Below are 23372 nucleotides of genomic sequence, written 5' to 3'. Positions count from 1 at the left end.
GAGGGAGTGGCTGATATTGAGAAATACTCCCAAATGCTAGAAAAGGCTGACCAAAAGGACAGGAAAGATGTTTTGATCATGACAGCACAAGATCCTAAGCACCAAATCCACACAGGCAGGAATTTACCACAGCCATCAGGACTCAGGTTGATGGCAGTGCAAAGGTGCCCTGGATACAGTCCAGCTCATAGTAGGAGGATGGAAGAAGCAAGATGGGAGAGCGTACACAGAGATGCACAACTAAGCAGCTGGGATAGTATACAGAAACATCTGTGCCACGTATGGATTAGAAGGCTCCAATTCCAGATGGGAGACAACAGCTAAGGTGATTGAAAACAAAGAGGCTAAGGTGCTGTGGGACCTCAGCTTCCAGACAGACATGCAGTTCCTGGCCAACCAACCAGACACAGTCGTAGCTTGAAGATGTGGGAATCCTGGCTGATAGCAAATCAGCCACACATCAGAGAAATTCCTTTTGATTTTCCATCAGCTGGGATTGCCGCATTTATCACATCATAAAGAAGGAGCACGAGAAAACTGAGCAGTACCAGGGGATGAAAGATGTCAAAGTTAAAATCAATAGCAGTAACAGGAACATTAGCAGTTGTAACCCCCAAACCAGAAGAACGGCTCCAGCAGAATTCAGGCACAACATCAAATTACAATGGTGAAAAATTGGTCTTTCTTTGCTTAAAAAGCTGATATGAGCAATTGTGAAATCGCGCATCTTTCAATACAAACATGCGTGAAACATGTAAAATACTGCTCAGTGATCATGTGTTGTTTCTTTAGCCCTGATGCATTTAAGTGCTTTAAACATGCATTACTTCTTGTTGCCAGCAGGAGGCTTCTCAGTTTGTAACAATGAGTCAATGGTTTGTAAAGACATCTAGGCGCTATTGCTCACTCTCTTATGGCTTCAGCAAACACTTTCCAAATGAGATATTGGTCTCAATCTCTAGTAAAAGGCCTTGTTTAATGCAACATTTTCATTTCTGTGTGTGGGTAACGAGTACCTAATGTTAATCCTCACACACTGTAATTGAAAAATGAATGTAAAGTATCAGTCGAGTCAGTTTAAACAAAAATATTTCTAAGGTTCTCTTCTTTATTCTCGCTATGTTTTTTTAGTTTATATGTTGGTTGTTGCTCACCAAATATGTGACTGAAGCTCACGCTCATAAAATTTATAACACCCCGGATCTATACTCATTCAGTATTGAAATTGAGCTCATGCTAAAGTATCCTAACTGTAAAGAAATAAAAAATGAATCAGATATTCTGCCTTTGGTGCTCCGCTAATCAGATAAAGTCCAGCATTAAATAATAATCACAACTAAGCAGCATGTTATCCAATTTTTTGTTGAAATGCCAACCTGAGGCTCTGAATCCCAGTTCAGTTTGCCAAAAATCCCCAATGAGCAATACAATAATCCACGGCAGCCTGTTCTTTAATTGAAAATACAGAATCTAAGCGCTTTTTTTAATTACATGACCTTAAATGTTTCTGATTTTTGTTATGATCTCAACATTTATCTAATAGTATGGAGTGAAAATACATTACAACGTATCTCCTTGCAGAGATATTAAAAACGATCCATAATCAGGATTTCAGTAAATACTGAGAAATGACATCAATGCAGAACTCATCGTCTGTTGTTTTTTTTTTTAAGTTTTTTCTCCCTTTATCATGATTTGCAGGTTTGGTTGGTTCTGATTATATCTGCCAAATCCCTTTCGCAACATTCAACTTTCTATGCATGTATGAGCATGTCTCAACGTCTGGGTACTCTTAGGGAAGAGATGGCAGAGATTAAAATTTAGACCCGTATTGGATTTTTCTGGGTGGATGTAAATTTTAGATTTACTACAATTTCTGCTAAACTCACCTTTCTTCTCTGACTCTAGGCTCTTTTGTTCTTGAATGATTCTTAGCATTATAAATGTAAATTATATACAGTATATCCTAGTGACCTTTGACTAAACTCATTTCAGCAGGACCTTTATTCCTGTTGTGTTACTCTTAGTTACTTATGACCATTTTACATTACCTGGCCTGCTTTTCTCATTAATGTCACCACCTCATATAATGGCTCTGGGTGCAATAAATCCTCACTGTTGCTGATTAATGTCAGTTCACATTCAGTGTGAACTGACAACTAAATACCACACACAGACTGTATATAAAGAATGGACAGAGGCTGGGGGTTTAAAAAGCTAAAGCTGCATTTCTTCTAGGAGGTGATGATTGCAAAAAAGCAGTGAGAGAAAATTACCCTACTTCTCACTTAACTCATGACTTCAGTAATTACTTTGATGACTATTTTTCTTTTTTGTCTCAGTTCTTTGTTCCATGTGACATTTACTAAATCATGAAACTCATTTAGTAAATTGTTGTGCTTTTAAGTGGAAAACAGACAGTAATGCAGGGGTCAACCTTTTGACTTTCGGTTTCCTCGACTTTTCAAATCAGGTTCACACCTTGTCACATCTTAAAAAACAAGATGGAAATGGCCAAAAGTTTTAAAATGGGAGTTAGAAACCAATGACTGACATCATGGTAGCTGCAGTCATCTTTTGCATACAGTCTGTGGAATGATAATAAAAGTATTTTACTATAATGATAATATAATGATAATAGATATATGTCTGTACATGTGTGTCACCCTTTTTCCTCCTTAATGGCAGGGTGAATCCAAACGACACTTTGCAGGAATATTGTCCCAAATATTACATCTGTTCCTGTATTCATCAGCACCCTACTGAAAAAAAGGGATTGGCCATCTCTTGGATTTATGTAAGCATCTTGCGTGTATTTAACATAATTGCCCCATGCTTTAAAGTTAAGAGTAACTATATAGTGTAGAAACATGATATGCAGAGATTGTATATTAAATTGTTCATATCATGTTCGAGTGAAGTAAGTCAATAATACAGCAATGTTAAATCTCGCGACACCGCACATGTTTTTGTCTCGCACACTTTGGATCGTGGTTTGAGGAAGACATCCATCTCAGTCAAGTCAAACAGCCGCCTCTACTTTTTTGGTATACTGATAAAAGGAAATTGGGTCGTTGCTACATTTAAAAAAGTCTAACTTCTAATTTGAACAAAATAATTTCAAGTAATTAAATCATGTAGGATCTGTATGAAATTCAAGGACAAATTTTATATTAACCACACTCTAGACTTTGTAAAACATTTGTAATATGAAGACAACATGTAGTATTTATGTGACCAAGTAGTATTGGGGTAAAAGTTATTGAATAGTGTTGGAATAACATGACAAAATTGTGAAGGATTAAAATATTCCAAGAGCTCACCTTACTTCATCTAGACATGTTTCAATCACGGTTTATCATCGCAAAATGCACAGGTTTATTGAACATGAATAAGTTGTGTTGATTTAAGTCAGTTGTTATGAAATGGCAATGTTATATTGTCCATTTGTTTTTGTTTCACATGTCCCATTCAAAGTATATTGCCAGTACAAACATACAATGGTCACCAAAATCTGTATATAAGATGCAGTTTTGTTTGAGTCACCGCTAAACACAGAATTTTGAATTTCCAAAAAGAATACAGCAGGTCTGACCTAGCAAAAAGATTCATGTTAAGAAAGTTTGTCTTTTAAAATGATCAGGTGAAATGCACAATTTTAATTAAAGTTTTTCACAGCTCATTAAAGGTGCAGCTATTAAAATAACCATAACCAAAAGAACCAATTCAAAAACAGTGAACAAAAAGTACAGTATATGGTCCAGAAAGCAATTATAGAACCACATGGAGCCATTAGTCACAGGTCTGTGCTCACTGCTGGATCTCACACAGTTGTCTGACACCTGTCTGTCTAGCAGAAATAACCTACTTAAAACTCCACCTACTGTAATCCATAATACATATGGGATACAGTATGTGTTCTGTGTAAAATGAGACTGTTCCTAAACTTCATGTTTAGAGCCTTTCATTCACAGTTTTGTTGAGTATTTTTGAAAAACCCAAAAGTCAGTGTATGTGTAGTGTATGTGTGCGTGCATCCATTCGTGTATGTGAAAATTGAAGACTAGATCAATAGGCCGATAATAAAAAGGTGAAGCTGTGAAACACAACAGTCAGAGTGAGAATTTCAACTCTAACTTCTCATACATCATAAAATAAAATAAAATAAAAATAAAATAATTGTTTCTGCTTTTTTTTGTTTGTTTGTTTGTTTCAGAAATGCCTCCCCTAGCCTCCTCCTACTGTGGACATCTCTTATCCACTCCCCTTGTCCCTTTCTCTGTCTGTTATAATACAGGAGGGGCTTCAGGGGTTCTAATTATCCAATCACCTGCTGCAGCTCCAGCCTTATATACCACTCTTTTGCACCACTGCACCGCCAGATTGTAGAATCAGCCAACTGTTGCCTGCTGCCAGCCCCTGAGCTGCTCCTGCACTGGCTGAGCTTTGTTACACTTTGCCCTGGCGTTTCTTCAGCCAACAGTCTTCAAGTTTCTTTGCACCCTTCAGCTCACTACACTCCCAGTCTCAACCACTAATCTTCAACTTTCTGTCAGTAACCTCCCAACTGCTCAAACTCATTCTGTTGCTGGCTTCTTTCCCCTGAACAGTAATCATACCAGGATAATTCTCTAGTCTATGGCTCTTTCCCCATGGACAATCTGAGGAGAGAGCCCCGCCATTCAGCCTAGCAGTCTTATTCTCTCAACTACATCTAACTGTATAAATAGACTTCTTATCCTTTGGTAATCAAGAAGGCCAGTGAGCTCAGAGCAAACAGGTGCCTAAAGAGACCATAAATGCCTTAAAATACCCCTCAGCCTAGTTATCTGCTCCAAAAGAGAAGTCATTTACCCTCTCAGATACTGGCATTTCACAACCTGAGCTTTTCCCTCTTCTTAGTTCCACCTCAGGAATTATATGACGCAGACATCAGTTCTTGCCTAAGTGTGTTTTCCAGTTTTTTGAGGAGACTCCACAGTCTTTTCAAACGCATGGCATCCTTCATTGTTTACCTAATGTGAATGAATACCTGATGAAAATGAAGGAATTCTTTTTGATTAAATTAAAGTCAAATTAATGATTAACAAAGGCATAAATGATTAGCGACTTTTTAATATGATTGTCAATGTAGGAAGCACTACAGAGGCCCACTTTGTTTTTACTCTGGCTAATGCAAGTTTATGTTCGCAAAGGCTGATTAATCATTAAAATCTTTTCCAATTATGTAAGCGCAGGTGAAAACATTTGCGATGATTAAAGAAGCAACATTTTTAATTAATGGCGTATCAGCCTTTGTCAGTTTTAGAGTCTCAATGTGGCCTGGAAAAGAGAGCTTTCTTTTAAAAAAGGTATTTCAAAATTGACAAAGAAGATACAATTTTGATAGTCCCTTCACGCAAGAACACACACTGAACAACCGAAACAAAAAGAAAAGTGAGCAAGAGGTACATCAAAGTGTTAAAACCGAAGAAAAAGCTAAGAGATAATATAAATGGTACCTGTAAAACAGAGAGTTCAGCAGCATCAGCAAAGACACAACACCTTAATTCTGACCTTTGAGGGTTGCAAACAAAGAGTCTTTTTGTCCTTCTTTGTCAAACATCTATTCTTTTGCCCACCTTCTTTTCTATTCAATGTTTCGGAGATGGCTTTTTTTTATTGCAACCCTGTGCTGCTGTTGAATCAGCTTCTTTTATATGCTGCTGTGAAACATTTTGTGGAAACCTCTAAATATGACGTGTGCAGAATTTCAAAGAGTGAATCTTTGTGAAAAATGTGAAAATGTCATATCGGAGTCAAGTTCACATCCAAACTTCTGCAATCTATGCAGAATAATAGGAGCAGTCTATAACATGTTTGTTTGAATAGTTTAACAGATTAAAAACTACTCAATCAAGATTATTCTACTGATCTTATTCCTAAATGGATTAACGGGACACAATTATGTTCTTCTCTAAAGACTTAAAAGAAGACAATGCCTCTATTATCTGGCCATTCAAAGCTAATCTCTAATGTAGACACAGCCGTCTGTTAAATTTTCCAAAATCTATAGTGTTCAGGACGCAATCGGGCTGTCAAGGGACCATGTAAGCAAGAGCCTCTCTTTCCCTCCCACACGGTAACAACAATAATGTAATCGGGTCATATCTATTCACTCCTGTGGCAAATTTTACAGCTGGAGGTGGACTGCATTACAATGAGATGGAAAGACATATCAACAGCATCACCGGGCTCAGAATAGGGAGGTGGAGAATATGCTTTTGTTGCTTGCTGTAGCCAAATAGTTCAAAGTCTCACTGCTCATGACTGCCATCAAAAGTTAGAGTATCTTCAGTGAATGGAGATGAGGAGGAGGAAGAGGAGAAGGATCTATTATGGCTGTATTGCATCAGATATTGAGATTATTGTTATTGAATACATTGCTTGGGCTTTTTACATTAAGATAGGGAGGAAGAGACTTACAGCATAAGATTTAATGGGTTATTTTAGAATATGATAGGATAGCACAGAGTAACAATTCTTCAGGAGCGGCAGGTTTCTGTATCTGAAAATCGGCTATGTGTAATACCTGCCTGTTTGTTACTTGCCAGCAGCAATTCTGTCACTCAGTCAGGTTTGTCAGGGGAGTGAGGGTATCTGCTAATTTGCTGCAGTAAGCTGCTGGTATATAACTCAGCTTCCTACATTCTTGCTATAGCAGTGCTGTTGTTTGTGATGAAGGGTTTAGCTGCAGTCATGGCCAGTTTTGTCTGGTTGTTTAGATCAGGCCTAAAGTTGGGCTGTTGTCAAATTAGAAAAAACACTAACTAGTGAGTCCAAATAAATAACTAATGTGTATGAAAAGGATTATTTTGGATAACTAATTCAGATATTTGTGTGCTTTTATTGCAAGAAGCCAGTTTTGTACACAAATTTAGATTTATATATATGAAAAAGAACGACTGAATACGATGGGATATGGTAGGATTGCCTTGAATTTTACTTAATTTATTCTCAAGGGGAATCACAAATACCACACAAATGTGTATGAAAAATACACAAGTGTTTGCAAATGGGTTGGATGTTCTTGGGTTATGTGTAGTATTCTGCCTTAAGTTTGTATGGAAGGTCATTGAGGTTAACCATACGATTACAATTTTTCTATTGGCCTTTATAGGTGGAGAAAAATGAATTAGTCCTTATTATTCCTCCGATACATATGATTAAACTTTATGTGACAGTTTGCCAGGGATTTTGCTTTTATGTTTTATTAAAGGATAACGTACAATGTGCAACTGTTGTTTATGTAACCCCAGGACTATAAATACTATGTGTATAATGAATGAAAGAGGTGTTCTTGATAATGTTGGCAAAGGGTAAAGGAACAAGATTTCAAATGTGTCCTGCTGTGGATTTTGCACTGACAGGCTACATTTCTAAATCCAATCACAAAGACTTCACACGCCATAGAAAATAGACAGTGAAGCCTCTGCGATGTGATAATAGCAGCTGGTTACTGTACTGCCCATTGAAGCCTTAAATTTTGCGACTTGTCTATCAGCTTATTTTCAATTTTGGTTTTTTAAGACTAATCTGAGCTGTGCTCTATGAAGCAAATTTAACATACCCAGGATCTCTTTCCTGATCTGGCTTCACTTACCCAACCGTGGTAACACGGTAGTGGTTATCAACTAAATAACTCAACTCAGGGTTTCCCAATCTAGTAATGAGCTCATTCACATAAAAGGGGTGGCGTTGGTTGGATCAGACCAGAGTTATGAGATAAATCTATTGGGACCAGAGCGACTGATTTTACAAAAGAAGACAAAATTATAATATTAGAAAAATACGAAGCGGTTACACACGGAGGGTTACAAAGAGAATGAAAGCAACACAGTTTCCAAAGCAGCAGCATGGGTGTCTGGCAGGAAAAGCAGTGTAGTCTACAGTAGTACATTATTAAAAATGCTGTATGAATGTGTGCACTTTGCTCAGTAAGACTGGAAAAGACCTGCTGTAGTAGGCTAGGGTTAGGTTCACGCTACTTAAAGCCAGTAAGGAAAGCCATCCAAAAAGAAGACTGTGTACATTTAGTAGACATGGGAGAATCTGACTCTGCATAGGATGGTTGAGGGTTTTTTTTGGTTGTTTGTTTTTTGTTGTTTTTTTAGCTCTTGTGATGTTTGAGTGTCTGAGAGAAAAGATTAAATATAAAAACAGAAGTCACGTATGCATAAGTAAAAGTACAGATTCTTCTAACAAGTCATAGCCAACTAGTATAGATAGGTGTTCTGTTTTAAGATCATATACTAAGACATATAGAACAACAACATTTGTATAAAATTTCTTCCATTCAACCAGAGGGGAAAAAAAATCTTTAATATCGAACATAATTCACTCTGAACAGGTAAAGGGCTGCAGCATAACCATGGCAACGCACTCTCCAAAAGAAGAGAGGCACCTTTGTAACGCTGAAAACGAGTGGTGTGTGATACTGCAAATTTTGGTGTCGATCGATACCAAGTAAACTGTGTGCAATATTGCTAATACTACTACTGATACAGATACTTTTAACCTATAAAGGGAGCTTATGTAGGGGACAGCAGTGTGTGAATCATTGTACATTTAGTAAATTTTGAACACATTTTAATGAACACCAACACAACAGTGTTGTGGTTTTAACTGCCACAATATTTAATTAACACAGTTTAGTGGGAGACAGCGGGTTTAGGTTAACTGGTGGTTCTAAATTGCCCATAGGTGCCCTACTGGTGACCTGTCCAGAGTGCGCCCTGCCTCTCGCCCTAAGACAGGTGGGATAAGCTCCAGCCCCCCCGCCCTCCTCACATACTAGACTTTGAGGACAGAAACAAAGTATCGATCCAGTTGCGTTAGTATCGATCTGACACTGATACCAGTGTTGGTTTCAATACAATTGATATTTGGATTGATCTGCCCACCTCTATTGATAATCCAGGGTTAATGCTGAAGTTCCTTGGATAGGTTCAAATCCTGCTTTGTAGTACATGGCTCTGGGGTGATGTCAGCTAGTGCAGCTAGCTATGTTTAGTGGAAATCTGAGAGAAGAAGAAAATCCTGAATGTTTAGCTAGCATCTGATTCTTCCACTGACTAATGTGAGGAGGAATGGGGACAATTACATATGGAATGGTAAGTTGGAAAGGTAAACAGACTTAAGACAAAATGTACTTTCCTTGGAAACTGAACAGCTCCTAAGAATGCTTTTTGTAGCTTATGAGCTAAGAATAGAAAAGAACGCGTCAGTTATTTCAAATGAACACCCCCGCATAATACTTAATAAAGGCAGAGGAGGTTTTTGTTCCAGGATATAAATATGTTTTTGTTGCAGTGGGGTTTTTTTGCTTTGCTTTTGTTTGGATTTTTTTGTTTGTCTTTTGTTTGTTTGTTTGTTTTAATGGGGAGGTTATGTAATTTCTGCCACTTTAACAGAGTGGAGTGGGGATGAACTTGATTTTCAAGCCAGACTCTAGTAGTTGTGTTAGAAACTGCAGTTTTTGGCACCTTGCCTTAGTTTGATTTCCCAACCTCAGAGTTGGCTGCTTGTCTTTTTTCAGCTTTTCACATAAACTTGAGAAAGACTCGAATGTACCAAGTTGCTTAGAAAAATTCATGTTAAAGCTTTTTTGTTGTTGTTTTTAATTTACACTCAACAGCACCAAACAGACATTAAACAGAGCCTGTTTATTTTACACTGAGAAAAAGACGGGGTTTCATCCTCTATAACCTAAAAGCAGTCCCATATTTAAAAAAAACAAAAACATTTAACAGTCAAACTGAAGAACTGTGCAGGTTATTAAATTGCTAGTTGAGCCTTTTGGCTACTGAAAGAATAATGAAAGAAGAGAGGGGAAATCGGTTACGGCTTCATTTAAGTACTCGTTGTCTTACTTTATTTTTATCAGTTTTTTTCTTTACCTAATCAAAATTATCCATCTTTAAATGTTGACTTTAATGAGGCTGACCAACTGTCTTTAACGACATGTGATAACAGAAAAAAAAAAACATGTTAAATACTGTAATTTTCTTTCTTTTTACAATAAGAATTTCTAGCTTTTTCCATATATTTTTAAAAATAATTTCAGGAATACTGCAATTAAACAAAGCTTCACAGCTGGCAGGTTCAGCATATTGAATTATTTTTCAAATACTCCTGTGCAGTGAATTTCAAAGTAAGCTGCAGACCTTAAGGTTCTTCCTTCACACGAGGCTAATTTCCATATGTTCACACTCTGAAGTGAAGCAGTGGACACGCTACTGTGTTATTACAGCATTGTCACACAGCTTATGAAACTCCAACTCTTTGTTTCCATCTTAATGGCTCAGTTACACAAGAAAAGCATTCCTAATTATTATTCACATTTTTTTATTTTGACAATTTATTATAGCTATGCTATTATTGATAAGCCTTAAATTAAATAAGTCATATAACAGAAAGATGTTCGGTTATGCTTAAGGTGCAGCAAGTTTCAGTGTACGTGCTCTTTTTTCCAGTTTTTCCAGAAAGCCTTAAAGTCTTTCTGTTTCTCACTTTCATTCTTTCACAGTTCAGGAAGGCATATTAAAACCATGACATAAGTTCTGTAGGGAAAATTTTCATGTTCGGGCAAGCCACAAAGTGGAATGATGGTTCCCAACAGATTATTCATTTATACCAGTTCTTCTTTTTACAGTTTGATCTTTTCTAAACCTTAATTCTGGGGGTGTGGGGGTGGCGATCTGTCAGTATGACAGAAATACAATATTTGTCACGTACCATTTGCACTTCTCTATTAGAATAAAGACAGAGTGCAGTATGGATCTACCTCCGCAGTCCCATCAGTCTGACTAAGGCAAAATAAAGAGAACCAAAGTAGGACTGACATAGGAAAAGCAGCATTAAAATAAAGTTAACATTTAAAATGTCATTTTGTTCTCAGTTGTGATATTAACTGTATAGAAATAATACTTGAATAATTAAAATGAGAGATGAATTGCTGCAGTTTACATGCATTTACACTGGAGGCAAAGTATAAATGCATGTGCACTGGATGCTTTACCATTATTTCCTGGGTGCTTGTTTTAAATAACATATCTATTAGGATCTCTGAATCTATGCTATGTATGAAGTTAATCATTATACCTGACACGTCACAAAAATGCTGTTGTTGTTGTTGTCATATCATTAAAAATGTTTACTGCTTTTCCTAAAGAGAATAAAATAAGAGCAAATATTTTGCCACTTGGTTAAAAGATTGTGGTCTGATTGAATACACAGTAACTCATGTGGTGTGCTCCCCACCAGCCCCAAGTACAGCCAGTGTTTGTGTGTCAACACAATCAAATTAGGAAATCAATGTAGTAATATACGAACATATTGCCTAGAGACAGGCTTGCACCTTGAGTCAAGTGTGGGACATTGACTTTTGCCTTAAGGTACAAAACCCATGAATTAAAAAAACAACTTACAATGAATCTCTTAAAAGCAATGAGTAAATAAAGAAAGTGTTCTTCATTTTTCTGAATACAATATATTAAAAATGATGCAAATTTTTATTAAGAAAATACAGCACATATTTTACAGAAGTATTGCACCCTCCCAGCATTCGGTAAAACCTGTCTGACACAGGATGTGCTCCATCATGTCTTATCTTGGACACCTGTAGCATTTGCAATGTTTATACCGTAACTTACCCGTCAACATTCATGTGGAATAATGCTTTGGCAGTAGTAACAGCACCTTGGTATGTGTATACACTTGCAGCAATACATTTTATACATTTGTGACATTTTGAAACAACAAAAAGGTACGCGTCCCCAAACACATTCTGACAGTGAATTTGTTAGGAAGTTCAAGTAGAAGAGAGACACAAAAGCAGCTTGACAATTGTATTTCCAAATTATACACAGATTGCCAATATATGGCGTCCATCAGTGCACCTATAAACCAGTAAAGACGTAAACTCTGTTTGCCAAAACATTTTCTTAACACAGCAAAGTGCAAAGCTACATGTATAAACATTACCCATCACATGTGCATTAGTAATTATTGACCTGTGAAGAGTGTGCGTAATGCTAAGACACTTGTCACTGCTTGTTCTTGTGTATAAAATTTCCCACTCTTTGAAAGAATTTCTCCAGCTTGTTTTCATGATGTCCACGGGCAGCCTGAGTGCTGTTGAGTTCAATAGCTGCCTCGCCTTTTGGAAGGCTTTTGGACTTCTCCTGGGACTGTTTGATTCTGAAGCTGTGTGGAGTGCGTAGAGAGGTTTTCTTTTCCAATGAGCCGAAAGGCTCAAATCTGCTCGACAGGCGATTCTCACCTCCTCGGTCTTTGCTCCAGCTGCTTGAGTGAAATCCAGGCCTTGTGTTTTTGTCAAAAATGCTGGGCTTCTTCTGTGTGGTGGTTTTGGAGAGAGCGCTCTGCGGAGGTTGTTGTTCTTTCTCAGTCTGGAATCGCGATTTTAAAGATTTTAGGCCCTCCACGTTGTTCCTCTGGCGCTCTGAGGAGGAACTGAGAGAAATGCTTCTGCTTGGGAGATGTTTTTGTTCTATAACTGACGTTTTCTCCTCATCCTCAGCAGTTAGAGTGTCCGAGCTGTCCGCTGACGTGAGACTTGGTGTTTTTGAGTTCCTAATTGAATTCTCTTTTTTCTCTTGTATGTTCAGCAAAGATGTGATTTTCTTAGCGCCCGTGCGGTTAGATTTATCAGTCAAATCCTTGCTTTTCACATCCAGGGCTGCTGCTGACAAAGTCCGGGCCGGTGGCTCCTGCCAAATGGGGCCACTGGGACTCTTTGTGCTTGTCATGCTCTTGACATCATAATGGGAGACAGATCTCTGATCTTCATTTAGATTTGACCCATGTCCTCCATTCAGTGCATTCATTGCTGCTTCACTTTGGCCTTCTTGCATCCTTACAAAAGCATTGTACATGTGATTTGATGATTCGTGTGTGCTGGATCTCGGATCTGCCACACTGTGCCTTTTGACCCAGTTGTCACTGAAAATGTTAGGGTTCGTGATTATTTGCCTGTCTTTAGCTCGGCTCAGGTTGGCATATGAATGATAAGGGTTTCTACCTGCATCATAGCCTGCTCCTGTTGGAGTCCATTGCATGGATGAGTAGTGTAAATGACTGTTTTTTGTTGGGCTAAGACTACTAGAAGTATGTAGATATCTGTTTGCCTCCATTTGTTCTTGTATGGTTGGCCTGAGAGCAAGAGAGGACCTCATCCCTCCCTGCATGAAGGGACTAGCTTTGTCCAGTTGTTCAAACTGGTCTAAATAGTCGCAAGAGTCCCCGAATGGGACATCAGGATTATTAAGATATGACTCGATCCTCAATGTGCGCATATAGGACTTGGACATATTCTCCAGCGTTGGCATGTTCTGCTGCTTGGATAGAACTCGTTTGTCATTTCCGTTGTAAGACTGCAAATTGTGACTTCTGTGTATCTGTGGCACTTGTAAATAATTATCCATAGCATAGTTGTTTGCTCCATCTCTAGAGATATTCCAGTTGCTCCCTCTGGGCCTGATGTTCTGTGGGATGGATTCGTGTCCGTCTTGTCTCTCTCCAGCATAGCTGTGCCTTTTGAAGAAGTTCATCTCCTCCACCGATTGAAATTCCTGAACACCAATGCCATTTTCCATCAAGGGTCTGAGTTTGTAATCTTCCTCTTCAAACAGCCTCTCTTCATAATCTCTTGGACCAAGGTTCCTCTCACGAGTCTTCCGATAGACTGTGTCCAGACTTTGCCTCAACATGTCCCTCCGCTGAAGATTTGGAGCAGAATGACAGTTTGGTAAAATCTGTTGCCCAAGTGACCCGTTTCGTTGAAGCAAACCCTCTGGAGGACACAGTTCAGGTGGCACGATCGATCGGGCATAGAGGGTTCGAAACTCCTCATCGTAGGACTTCACCAGATGTCCTGTGATGATCTGAACCATGCTCAGATTGATCTTCTCAAATGACCAGGTGAAACTGTAAACAAACAGGAAAATACTTGTATAAAAAACTGTATTTTGATTTGTTTCCCTTGGTTTACAGCTTAGATTTGTTATCCATGAAGGAGAAAAAAAATGAAAGTCTCAAACTGAAAGGCTTTCACTTTAAATGAAAACCTTTCACTTAAAGGTTTGCACTTACAGACTCTAAGTGAAAAGCACTAGTACAATACATTTACAACACCTGGTATACTGAAACTTTTTTGTCACTATAAGTGCAGTCACATTTTCTACAAGCTTTTCACATTAGTAAACAGCAAAAAGCTGAAACAAATAATAAATACTAACTGTGACAGAAATTTTGTAAAGAGCCAGAACAAATATAGTGCTAAAAGCTTTTTGCATGCACCTCAGTGGTCTCAACCACAGCTCCAGTTGTATTGCAGTTTTGTTTACCTGTATGAGCCGTAAATTGCTGTGTGACAGTCAACTAAAAGAAACTTCTGCTCCATTGCACCATGAAATTTAGCTCCTGATCGACAGCGGTAATCCTGACCTTTCACGGTGCGCACCCTCATGTTCTGCAATCAGAGCAGTGAAAGGAGAGTGTCAGAACATATGTATGACTGTCACATTTTACAAGTGGTTATAATATGTCAAAGAGGAAATAAATATGTGATACAGGCATGCATATTATACAGAATCATTCCGATATTTTGTCGAATCCTCGAGTTGTTGTTGTTTCTGTTGGCATGTAATTTCTATTTAAAAGGAACTTTGTAGGTGTGTTTGAGTCGTTGTAATCATCACTAGTAATTACAACTCCACCCAAAAACAGGAGTAACCAGATTTACTAATAATTTAACACTTTAAAGGTCATTTGTTACTTTGCATATGGCAATAAACACAATTATTTGAACTATCTTCTTAATTACTGTCAACTTTAAAAACATTTAAAGCCTGGGAAGATTATATTTACGTGTAAGAATGCATGCAGAGCCAAAACATCAAGTAAACCCATTCCATCCTAAACTTACTCTCAGTTGTTGGAGTTTCACATCTTGATTTTCAGCCATTGTCAGGAAACTTTTCAAATGGTAATCATCCAAAAGCACATAAACCGGGACTCCCCGTATTGAAGCATCGACGGCTTCTTTGAATATATCCACATCAGTAAACACGTCCATTACAATGGCAATGACCTGCGAGGACAAATCAACAGTGAATAGTAAATCAATCTGACATCTGCAAGCTCATAAATGATAAATTGCCATAAATTAGACTCTTAATAATCACTTATGAAGAAAGTCTCCAACATGATTTCATGCTGATCGATAAAGAAGAAAAAGGGACACGATAAACGCCTACATGTGCTTATCTATAATCAATACATTTAAATGGTAAATGGGCTGGTACTTGTACTGCGATTTTCTAGTCTAACCGAGCACTCAAAGCACTTTTTTACTACAAGTCTTGTTTACCCAATCACATGCACATTCACACAGGCACCTTTTCTATACCTAAGCACTTTGTCTAACAGTCATGCACACACTCACACTCCAATGGATGCATCAGGGGCAACTTGGGATTCAGTATCTCCTGAGCCACAGCCACCCCCCTGAGCCACTGCCATCCATTTCAGTCACTCCTGGAACATTTTTGTGAGTGGGCCCAAACTAGAGCCCTTTTGCTTCGTTCTTTGATTTCACTTCAGGTTCAGTAAGTATACATAAAAGGTTCCTAATGATAATGCAGACAGTGAAAATCCTGGACGCTTTGAAAATAGCAGTATCACACTGTGTTACTGCAGCATGTAATGAACCTATGTGTGACTTTACTGAGTGTTACTTTAATACATATTGTGCCTGGACTGTGTGTGATCTCCAATGCACTTTCAAATAGGCACTATTTAAAAATTAAAAGTTGCTGTCTGGACAGGCTTGAGACAGTGCAGCTGCTGTGTTTCATTAAAGATTTATTCCAGTTCCATTTTTTTTACACTTCACGAGCATGAGAACTGAGGGGATGGTTCCTTTAGCGCTTTGTGAGCTTTAGGAAACAGTCTGATGCACTTATGTTGATACTTTCCTGCCATTTTCTGATGAACATGCTGCTTTAATTAACAGCCAGCTCAGCAAAAAGCAAGAGTCTTTAAAAAAGCAATTGTCCTCTACGCAAAACTGACACAGGCTGTTTACTGAGGTGTAAACTGCTTCTTATAATGCAGTAATGGAAATTACTATAAAAATAGCTCACACACTCATTTCTCATGATGGTGAGTTGCAGAACCAGATTTTGGCCCCAGCAGACACTCCTTTTCCCTGAAGGAGAAAGGTGCTTCTGACATGCTTGCGTGATCAATGCATGCCCGCATGTCTCAGTCCATTGTTGCGGGTAGCTCTGATTACCTGTCTTGCATCCTGAATGTGCTTCCGGATGACTTCTTTAATTGTTGGGCTGTTTAGTCTCGGTGGATGAAAGAGCAGATCTATATTAGTCTGTAACATTTCATGCAAAACCTCCGGCCACCCTAAGTCCAGATTTGGCGTTTCCACATCTGAGTGCATGGGCCAATATGTCCCAGAGGATGATTTGGTATCCGAGGGATCTTTGATTTCCTCGGTCTGGGTTTGAGGTGGGAGCTGTTCTGCATTTCCAGTGATGAAGAGGATCTCATCTTCGGAGAGAAAGCTCCCGAGCCGTTCTCCTTTTAAGAACTCCTGGTAACTGTCTCTGCCGCCATTCACCAGGCGATCAATTGCCAGCCGATACGACTCCTTATAGTGAGGCTGAATGAAATCCTCTGATTTAAATTCACCTCGCAAGGAGGACAACAGGGAAAACTCTGGAGACTCCATGGCTCCAGACTTTTTCAGTAGGACCTGTAATAGAAAATGAAAATCAATGACATAATGTTAGAGGATCAGAGAGCAAACAGTGCAACAGGGTGGAACCTGTTGACTCATGGCAACCTTAATGAGGAAAGGTAAACTGTAATGCAGTACGCGGAAAGGTGTTAGTATTAAACTATACTACAGTTTGCATGGAAAGGTCAAAAGGTACATTAAAGGCAGTGTTCTTATATAAAGCAGTAAATTATTTAATGTTCTAGATAGTTTATGAGGTGATGAAGATATTAAAAGGCATGTTTAAAGATTTATTTTAGGCATTTGCCAGGCCTATTACAGTCAGGAAAGCAGACTCTAACCCAAGCCTCTGATGGAGACCTCAGCATATGGATCGCCTTCTCAACCAGGTGAGCTATAGCCCTGGTCAACACATGTTTCGTTTTAATGGCATGTACAGGCCTAATCGGCGAAGTATTTCAGTTTGCCTCAACAACATATAATCAGTTTTTTACGGCGCTGTTTCGAAACCTGAAAGACTTAAAAATTCACATCAAAGGATTTCCACTGTACAGTTGAAATGTAAATAAAACCAACCTGTTTTCACTTCTGTCACTTTTATCAACGTGAAGGCCCAGCATGGTTGGATGGTTAGAAAGGTGTAGTTGTTTGTCACCTGACATTAAGGTGAGCTCACCACTAGAAAAAGAAATCAGGGGCTGTACGAAGAGCTGTTTACTGAATAGCTAACCAGCATTTCCTCAGTAACACTCAATAATAAGATATGATAAATTACTTGAGAAGAGGGTGGTAAATATCTCATGCTTCAGCATGCCCATGTTATATAAATAACACAAAATAAAATTGCTAAACCAGGAACTACTTGATAATTCGCTGTCAGTAGATTTATATTTTAACTGGTTTTTAATGTACTCTGGTAAATCCGGACTGTGTTTAACACTTATTTTGGTTTCGAAAGCTGTTTTGACATACTGAACACCATATCTGCTCCTTCCATGTTTAAATGTGAATCGCTTCAAACTGGGGTGCCCTTTTGCCCCTTTAGAGTTTAGATTGACTTGGCTAAATAGAGAAGTAGACACTTAAAGCTATTGCCCCTGTTAATATCAGTACTGGACAACAGGAAATTAAAAAAAACACTGTAGCCTTTAAAGCCCACGGTTTTCATTAATTCAGTGATCCAGGTGCTTCCCTGTTATATTTGACATTATAAATCCAATCAGGTCTCACCAGATTAATGCAAACACGTGCCGGCTGAACAAACGAGTGTTACAGTTTAAACATTCAAGCTTTTCACTCTAGTTTCACATTAATGTTGGCTAAGTGTAGAGGGCGTAGAATCAAATTTGCACTCGCCCTTTTCTCTTTTACTTTCCTCTACGGGAAAGTGTGAGTGGAAATTTTACTTTCACTGCCGACTTTGTTGCAGAGCATGAACCATTGCCAACATACAGATCACCTTAAGTACAGCTGTTTCTTATACCTGTTTTCAGGTACCTTTTCAGCTTTCTTGTACATTCTGATTTTATACATGCACAGTTATTTACATTTTGAGTTAGATCTCAGTTATCAAAGCTCCTTCAAGTGTGCGGCTCGGTTGTGCTGCTTTTCTAGTAAACAGAAATGTCAAAAGGCTGAGCAGCAGTTACTGCAATGCATTTAATCATAGGACACACACCTCATAACAACGGCTTGTTTTTTCTGTTTACATTTATTCATAAATCTCCCAGTGTTCATTCATTTGAAAGTGAGGCATTTGATATTCTTACAGCCGCTCGCTGAATGTCTCTCAGCGGCTTCAAAAGCTTAGTGAGCTAGTCACAACAATGTTATCTTATACTCAATAACAGTGACTTACATTTAGATTCCTGACTCTGTGAAAATCCTCTTGACTGCTCCCAGAATATCCCGCTTACATTTACATACTTTCAACTTATGTTCAATGTTTAGAGACTCATGTGTGCCTACTGAAAAAGACAAAGAAGCAGAGGTGTCTCAACATGATAAGCAGTCTGCTGGTTGAGGGTGTGGATTCCAGTTTTGACATGCAAATTATCAGACTCGAAACTTGCTCACAGGCAGTCATAAACCTGTTTCAGACCTAAAGCCACTCCCCTTCTGTCTTTGGGTACAAAGTTCAGAATGACGAAAATCGAGCATATTGACGGACATAAAGAGGCTTTGTTAATACATCGGGAATAGTGGCACCGCACTCCTCAAAGACAATACATTTGAATTTTACAGTGTGACTCTATTTATTGTTATGTATGGCCAGGAATATGGGTTTAAAACACCAAATCAAATAAAACATTTGCAGTGTCTTCACACAGATGACTCCTACAAACCCATGTGAACTCAAACCAGAAAGATTACTCACATTTATCTCAACCCCTGTGGCTGAAATGTCAGGGTGGAGCTACCCAAACTTATTTTGCTGACACAAGTCACATTCCTTGTCCTTTTTGGTCAGCACTCAATTGGTAATGAAAAAGGGGCTATTAGGTAACAAAGCCGCAATCACTAAAGCATTTTACCTGACGCAAACGAGTCTAAAGGACAACAACACAAACAGCCAGTTTAACTTTGTTCAAGGGCTGGGTGACTGCGAAATAATGTGTCTAACATAAACAAGACATCCATAAAAGATGTTTGTTGCACTTCTAAACATTTACATTTACCGAACCCAAGTGTGTGTCAGACTGAGACAAATGTATTCTCTGTTGCACGTCTGTTTACAGTATACAGTGTGTTATCATGGATTAGGGACGACCTGAATTTCAGTTGAATTACTTTATTTGCTGACTATTAAACTGAAATGACCAAGTGTAACAAGAAAAGTGTTCTAACCTCCCTGTCGCGGTGTATCCAAATGTCATTAGCCTCAAAGCATTTTTCAGGCCAGTTCAGGTTTATATATCATGCAGAGGACTTTAACAACAATTGATTAACTAACACCACAGGACACCCGCTGAAATAACCATTAAGCCTGTGCCTAGAGAAACAGACTCCCCTCCGGTCCACTCCCTGCAGCCTCAGTTTGAAAGGATGTCTGTTTAATCTCTGGGAAAGTTTGAAAAAAAAAACCAGTCTGACATTTTAGGAGGTATCCATTTAGCCGATAGTCACAAAAGATAGCTTGAGCTATCCTTGCAACAGCACGAAGACTGGAAATGGAAGAAAATGGCTCAGCAAATGATGACCTGCCTACCAGCACTCCTAAAACCTATCAGCATCCTAAATTGATTTTTTTTTCTCTTAGATGCAAAATAATTATTAACCACAAACACTATTACAGGTCCAGCAGAGTGAAATGATTTAAGCGACTGCTTATTCTGTTTTCAATTAGCAATCAATTAACTTTCACAGTGTGCTAAAGCATGTCAGTCACAACTAGTTAAGACTACCATGGCTTATCAGTTTGCCTAGTTCTTCTGTGAATCACATTCTTTTAATCAGTAAATAAATTCTGTCTTAAGTAACCTGTTCCTAATAATATGACCAAGATATGAAAATCAAGTTCTTTTACATATAGGTGTCTAGCTGAGCTAATGCTGAGAAATTAAAGCAATAATATGATGATTATTTAAGAGGGACTTGGTTATAAAAGCTCCTGTCTCATTACATTATTCCAAATTACTTGTCTCTGGTCAAAGATTCATGGGAATGCTTGCTCATGGAAAAATGGCATTGTTACATACAGTGTCGACACTCTGCTCCTGGGTCAGGCCTCACACACCTCGGGTAGTTCTCCAGTATTTCGCTTGAAAAGTAAATCCACAACGAACAAAATCTCTGCACCATTGTTCTGTCTTGAGTCTGGGTGTGTGTAGATTAAGTAACGTATGCAGGGAGTTTCTTTTCCTGAAAAGGCCTCCCTGTGAGTCACCTTTTGTGACACCCAATCCCTGTAGTCATGGTCAGTTCCTCAGGCTGTTCTCAGCTCCCGTCGGCAAGTCTGAGCAAGTGGTGTGTTGTTATGTCGCTGTGCAGCGCCTGTAATCAGTTAACTACAGCTCTGACGTCTTGATAAACATCAGTGTTGAAGCAAGAAACTTGTCACTGAGTACACTCAAAATAGAGGAAGGAACTTATTAGTCTTAGAAGCATTTAAAAATCATGTTGCATTCCTATAGCTTTTTGCTCTTTTTGTATTTGAGAGTAAAAAAAAAATGTTTTGAGTAGTTTTCCATATTGAGAAATCTCCTACGGAGACTAAGCAGCAGGCTTAGTAGACGACTAATTAAATCTTCCATAACCTATTCTTAATAATTCCTCTTGCAACATTTAAATGAATGGTTTACAATGTAATCAGTATAGAAGTATGCTCACATACAAGGTGAAATCAAAGCTTTCAGCTGTTGTAAATTACAGGTGTAATTATGCATGCTGGATTTGTATCTGTTAAACACAGGAGGAAGTGTTATATCACCGCTTCGGTACAGAAGCTTGATCACGCCTTGTTTAGTGGTTTGGATTTTCAGTTAAGAGACCACACAAATCAAACGTTGCTGCCAGGCTAACCACAGCTTTAAGTAACAAATGGAAAAACACAGATGCCGGAAAAGCATCCAGACAAACAGTGGTCAGGTTCTTTATGGTCACTTATTATCTGCAGTGGTGGGTAAATACATACTTTCCTGTCCTGACTTGATGGTTCAGCAGTCAGCCAAGGATGTGGATAGGTGGTTCACCCTCCAGCTTTTTAGCAAGCCAGCTCAACACAACATATTAAAAATTCAATTTTGAAGTTACGCTGATACTCATTTCTTGTGCCCTAGTAGAAGCTAACCGACCGCCCACTTCATCCATGAACCAAGCTCTCAAACAGTAAGACAGTCTACTAAAGTGGACTGTATATGAAAAATGGGAATTCAAGATTCAGAGACTGAAAAGTGGAGCCATTGTAACCTAACATCTGTATTTTTTTCTGTTGGCCAGTAGGGTATATTTGATTTTTTTTAAAAGCGCCGGGGGTGGGATTCTACTATTGGTGCGGTGAGGCTGTAACTCAGGATGTGGGTCAGGTCCTCTACTAATCAGAAGATAGGTGGTTCAGTCGCTGCCAAAGTATCCCTGGGGCAAGATACTGAACCCCAAGTTCCTCTCCAATGCGTTTATCACAGTGTGAATGCTAGATAGAAAGCACTTAGGTAAAGCAAAAAGTGTGTGTATGGATGGGTAAATGAGGCATGTTATATAATGTGCATTGAGTGCTCAAATAGTGGGCATGATTTACAGTAGCATTAAAGTCTGTATTATAGAGGCATGCAATTTCCCTGGTTTTAAAAAACATTAAGACTCTGCCCCTCGTGTCCAGTTTCCAAATTGGCAACAGTCAAAATGCTTAACTTGGGGCTTCAAAGCACAAGTCCACAGACCGATGAGTGACGTGAGTTAATTATGTCCATCAATCACACGCTATGGCACTGAATGCAGAGACTAATATTCGAGCTCCAAAACCACTTTATTTTTGGCATTCTTTTGTTGAATCTATGAAAAATGTCAAATATAATTCAGCAACCCAAGAAACAGATTTAAAATCTGAGGGGACACAGAGATTCTCAAGGCAGCCGAGAGATGTAATCTCTCCAGCGAGTCCTGGGTGTGCCCTGGGGCCTCCTCCTAGTAGAACATGCCCAAAATGCCTTATCTAAAAGGCATCCTACACAGATGCCAAACCCTATCAATTGGCTCCTTTTGAAGTGTGAGATCATCTTGTGAGACAATGGAACAAAGTGCAGCCAGCGTCCAAAGAAGAGCTTTGAATGTCCTTTAAAAAGACTGGTGAACTATTCCTAAAATAGTTCAGTTGGTTACACAGAATTTCAAGTTCATTAGACTTGTACAAACTCTGTCTTTGCCTGTGCTGTATTTCCATTTCTGTTTGCATGTCTTAATAAATGGTTGCACTGAATTCTCATTTACCTAGTGAAATATAAAGAAATGAGGGGTTGCTCAAGACTTGCACAGTGCAGCACTTTACAGATGTTGTATCTATACACTTTCTAATCATATATGGCAAAACATAGATTTATAATATCGTGATATTTTCTTCATTAAAAAAAAACTTTTGCTTTTATATCCCGCCCATCAATGAAAGGGAGGGCAAAGGGATCGATATGCTGAAGCTTTTACTGACAACAGAAACTGAGAGAAACTAATGGGGAGAGATGTGGGAAGCTAAGACTTACATATTATGTGCATTTTTCTGTAGTCTAAAAAAGAAAAACATATTCAAACAGTGTAGTTGAATTTGATGGAAATTGAAGACTAATTTTTAATTTAAAAGCTCTCTACAGCACACAAATCAGTGCCAATTAGTTTCATAAAATGAGAATCCAACATATTTTCCACTCAAGTACATTTTACAGTTAAAGACGATGTCAGCTGGTTATTTTAAACCTTTTTTCTTGTGTTTTTTTGTTTATTGTTTCTGAATCACTGAATCACATACCCTCCCCCATCCCGAACCCACCTAGCCCTAACCTCCCACAGTAATGAAGGAAAAACTTCTCATTTGTGGTTTTCCCTTCTTCAAAACAATGTCTCCACACTG

At 38.6% G+C, this 23372-nt stretch overlaps 1 protein-coding gene across 1 annotated transcript; it reads right to left on the bottom strand.

Annotated features, from left to right (window-relative positions):
- Nucleotides 1–12086: 12086 nt before the first annotated feature.
- On the bottom strand, nucleotides 12087–16825 carry fam83b (family with sequence similarity 83 member B). Its single transcript, XM_063492224.1, has 4 exons — nucleotides 16358–16825; nucleotides 14987–15151; nucleotides 14406–14530; nucleotides 12087–13986 (listed from the first exon to the last, which is right to left on the bottom strand). The coding sequence occupies exons 1-4, from the start codon at nucleotides 16805–16807 to the stop codon at nucleotides 12087–12089; spliced, it is 2640 nt and encodes an 879-aa protein (XP_063348294.1). The 5' UTR covers nucleotides 16808–16825.
- Between the last annotated feature and the right edge of the window lie 6547 nt (nucleotides 16826–23372).

This window comes from Pelmatolapia mariae, linkage group LG13 (genome assembly GCF_036321145.2).
Source record: "Pelmatolapia mariae isolate MD_Pm_ZW linkage group LG13, Pm_UMD_F_2, whole genome shotgun sequence".
In the NCBI taxonomy this organism is placed as follows: Eukaryota; Metazoa; Chordata; class Actinopteri; order Cichliformes; family Cichlidae; genus Pelmatolapia; species Pelmatolapia mariae.
The sequence above is the reverse complement of the archived record's forward strand: the minus strand, read 5'-3'. Positions and strand labels throughout refer to the sequence as shown.

Bases quoted from the DNA above. Each gene is read 5' to 3' on its own strand.
- fam83b (XM_063492224.1), bottom strand. From the start codon at position 16,807: ATGGAGTCTCCAGAGTTTTCCCTGTTGTCCTCCTTGCGAGGTGAATTT. The intron at 14,531-14,986 runs GTAAGTTTAGGA...CTCTGATTGCAG, and splicing joins TGAAACTCCAACAACTGAGA to AACATGAGGGTGCGCACCGT. The intron at 13,987-14,405 runs GTAAACAAAACT...GTTTGTTTACAG, and splicing joins GCAATTTACGGCTCATACAG to TTTCACCTGGTCATTTGAGA.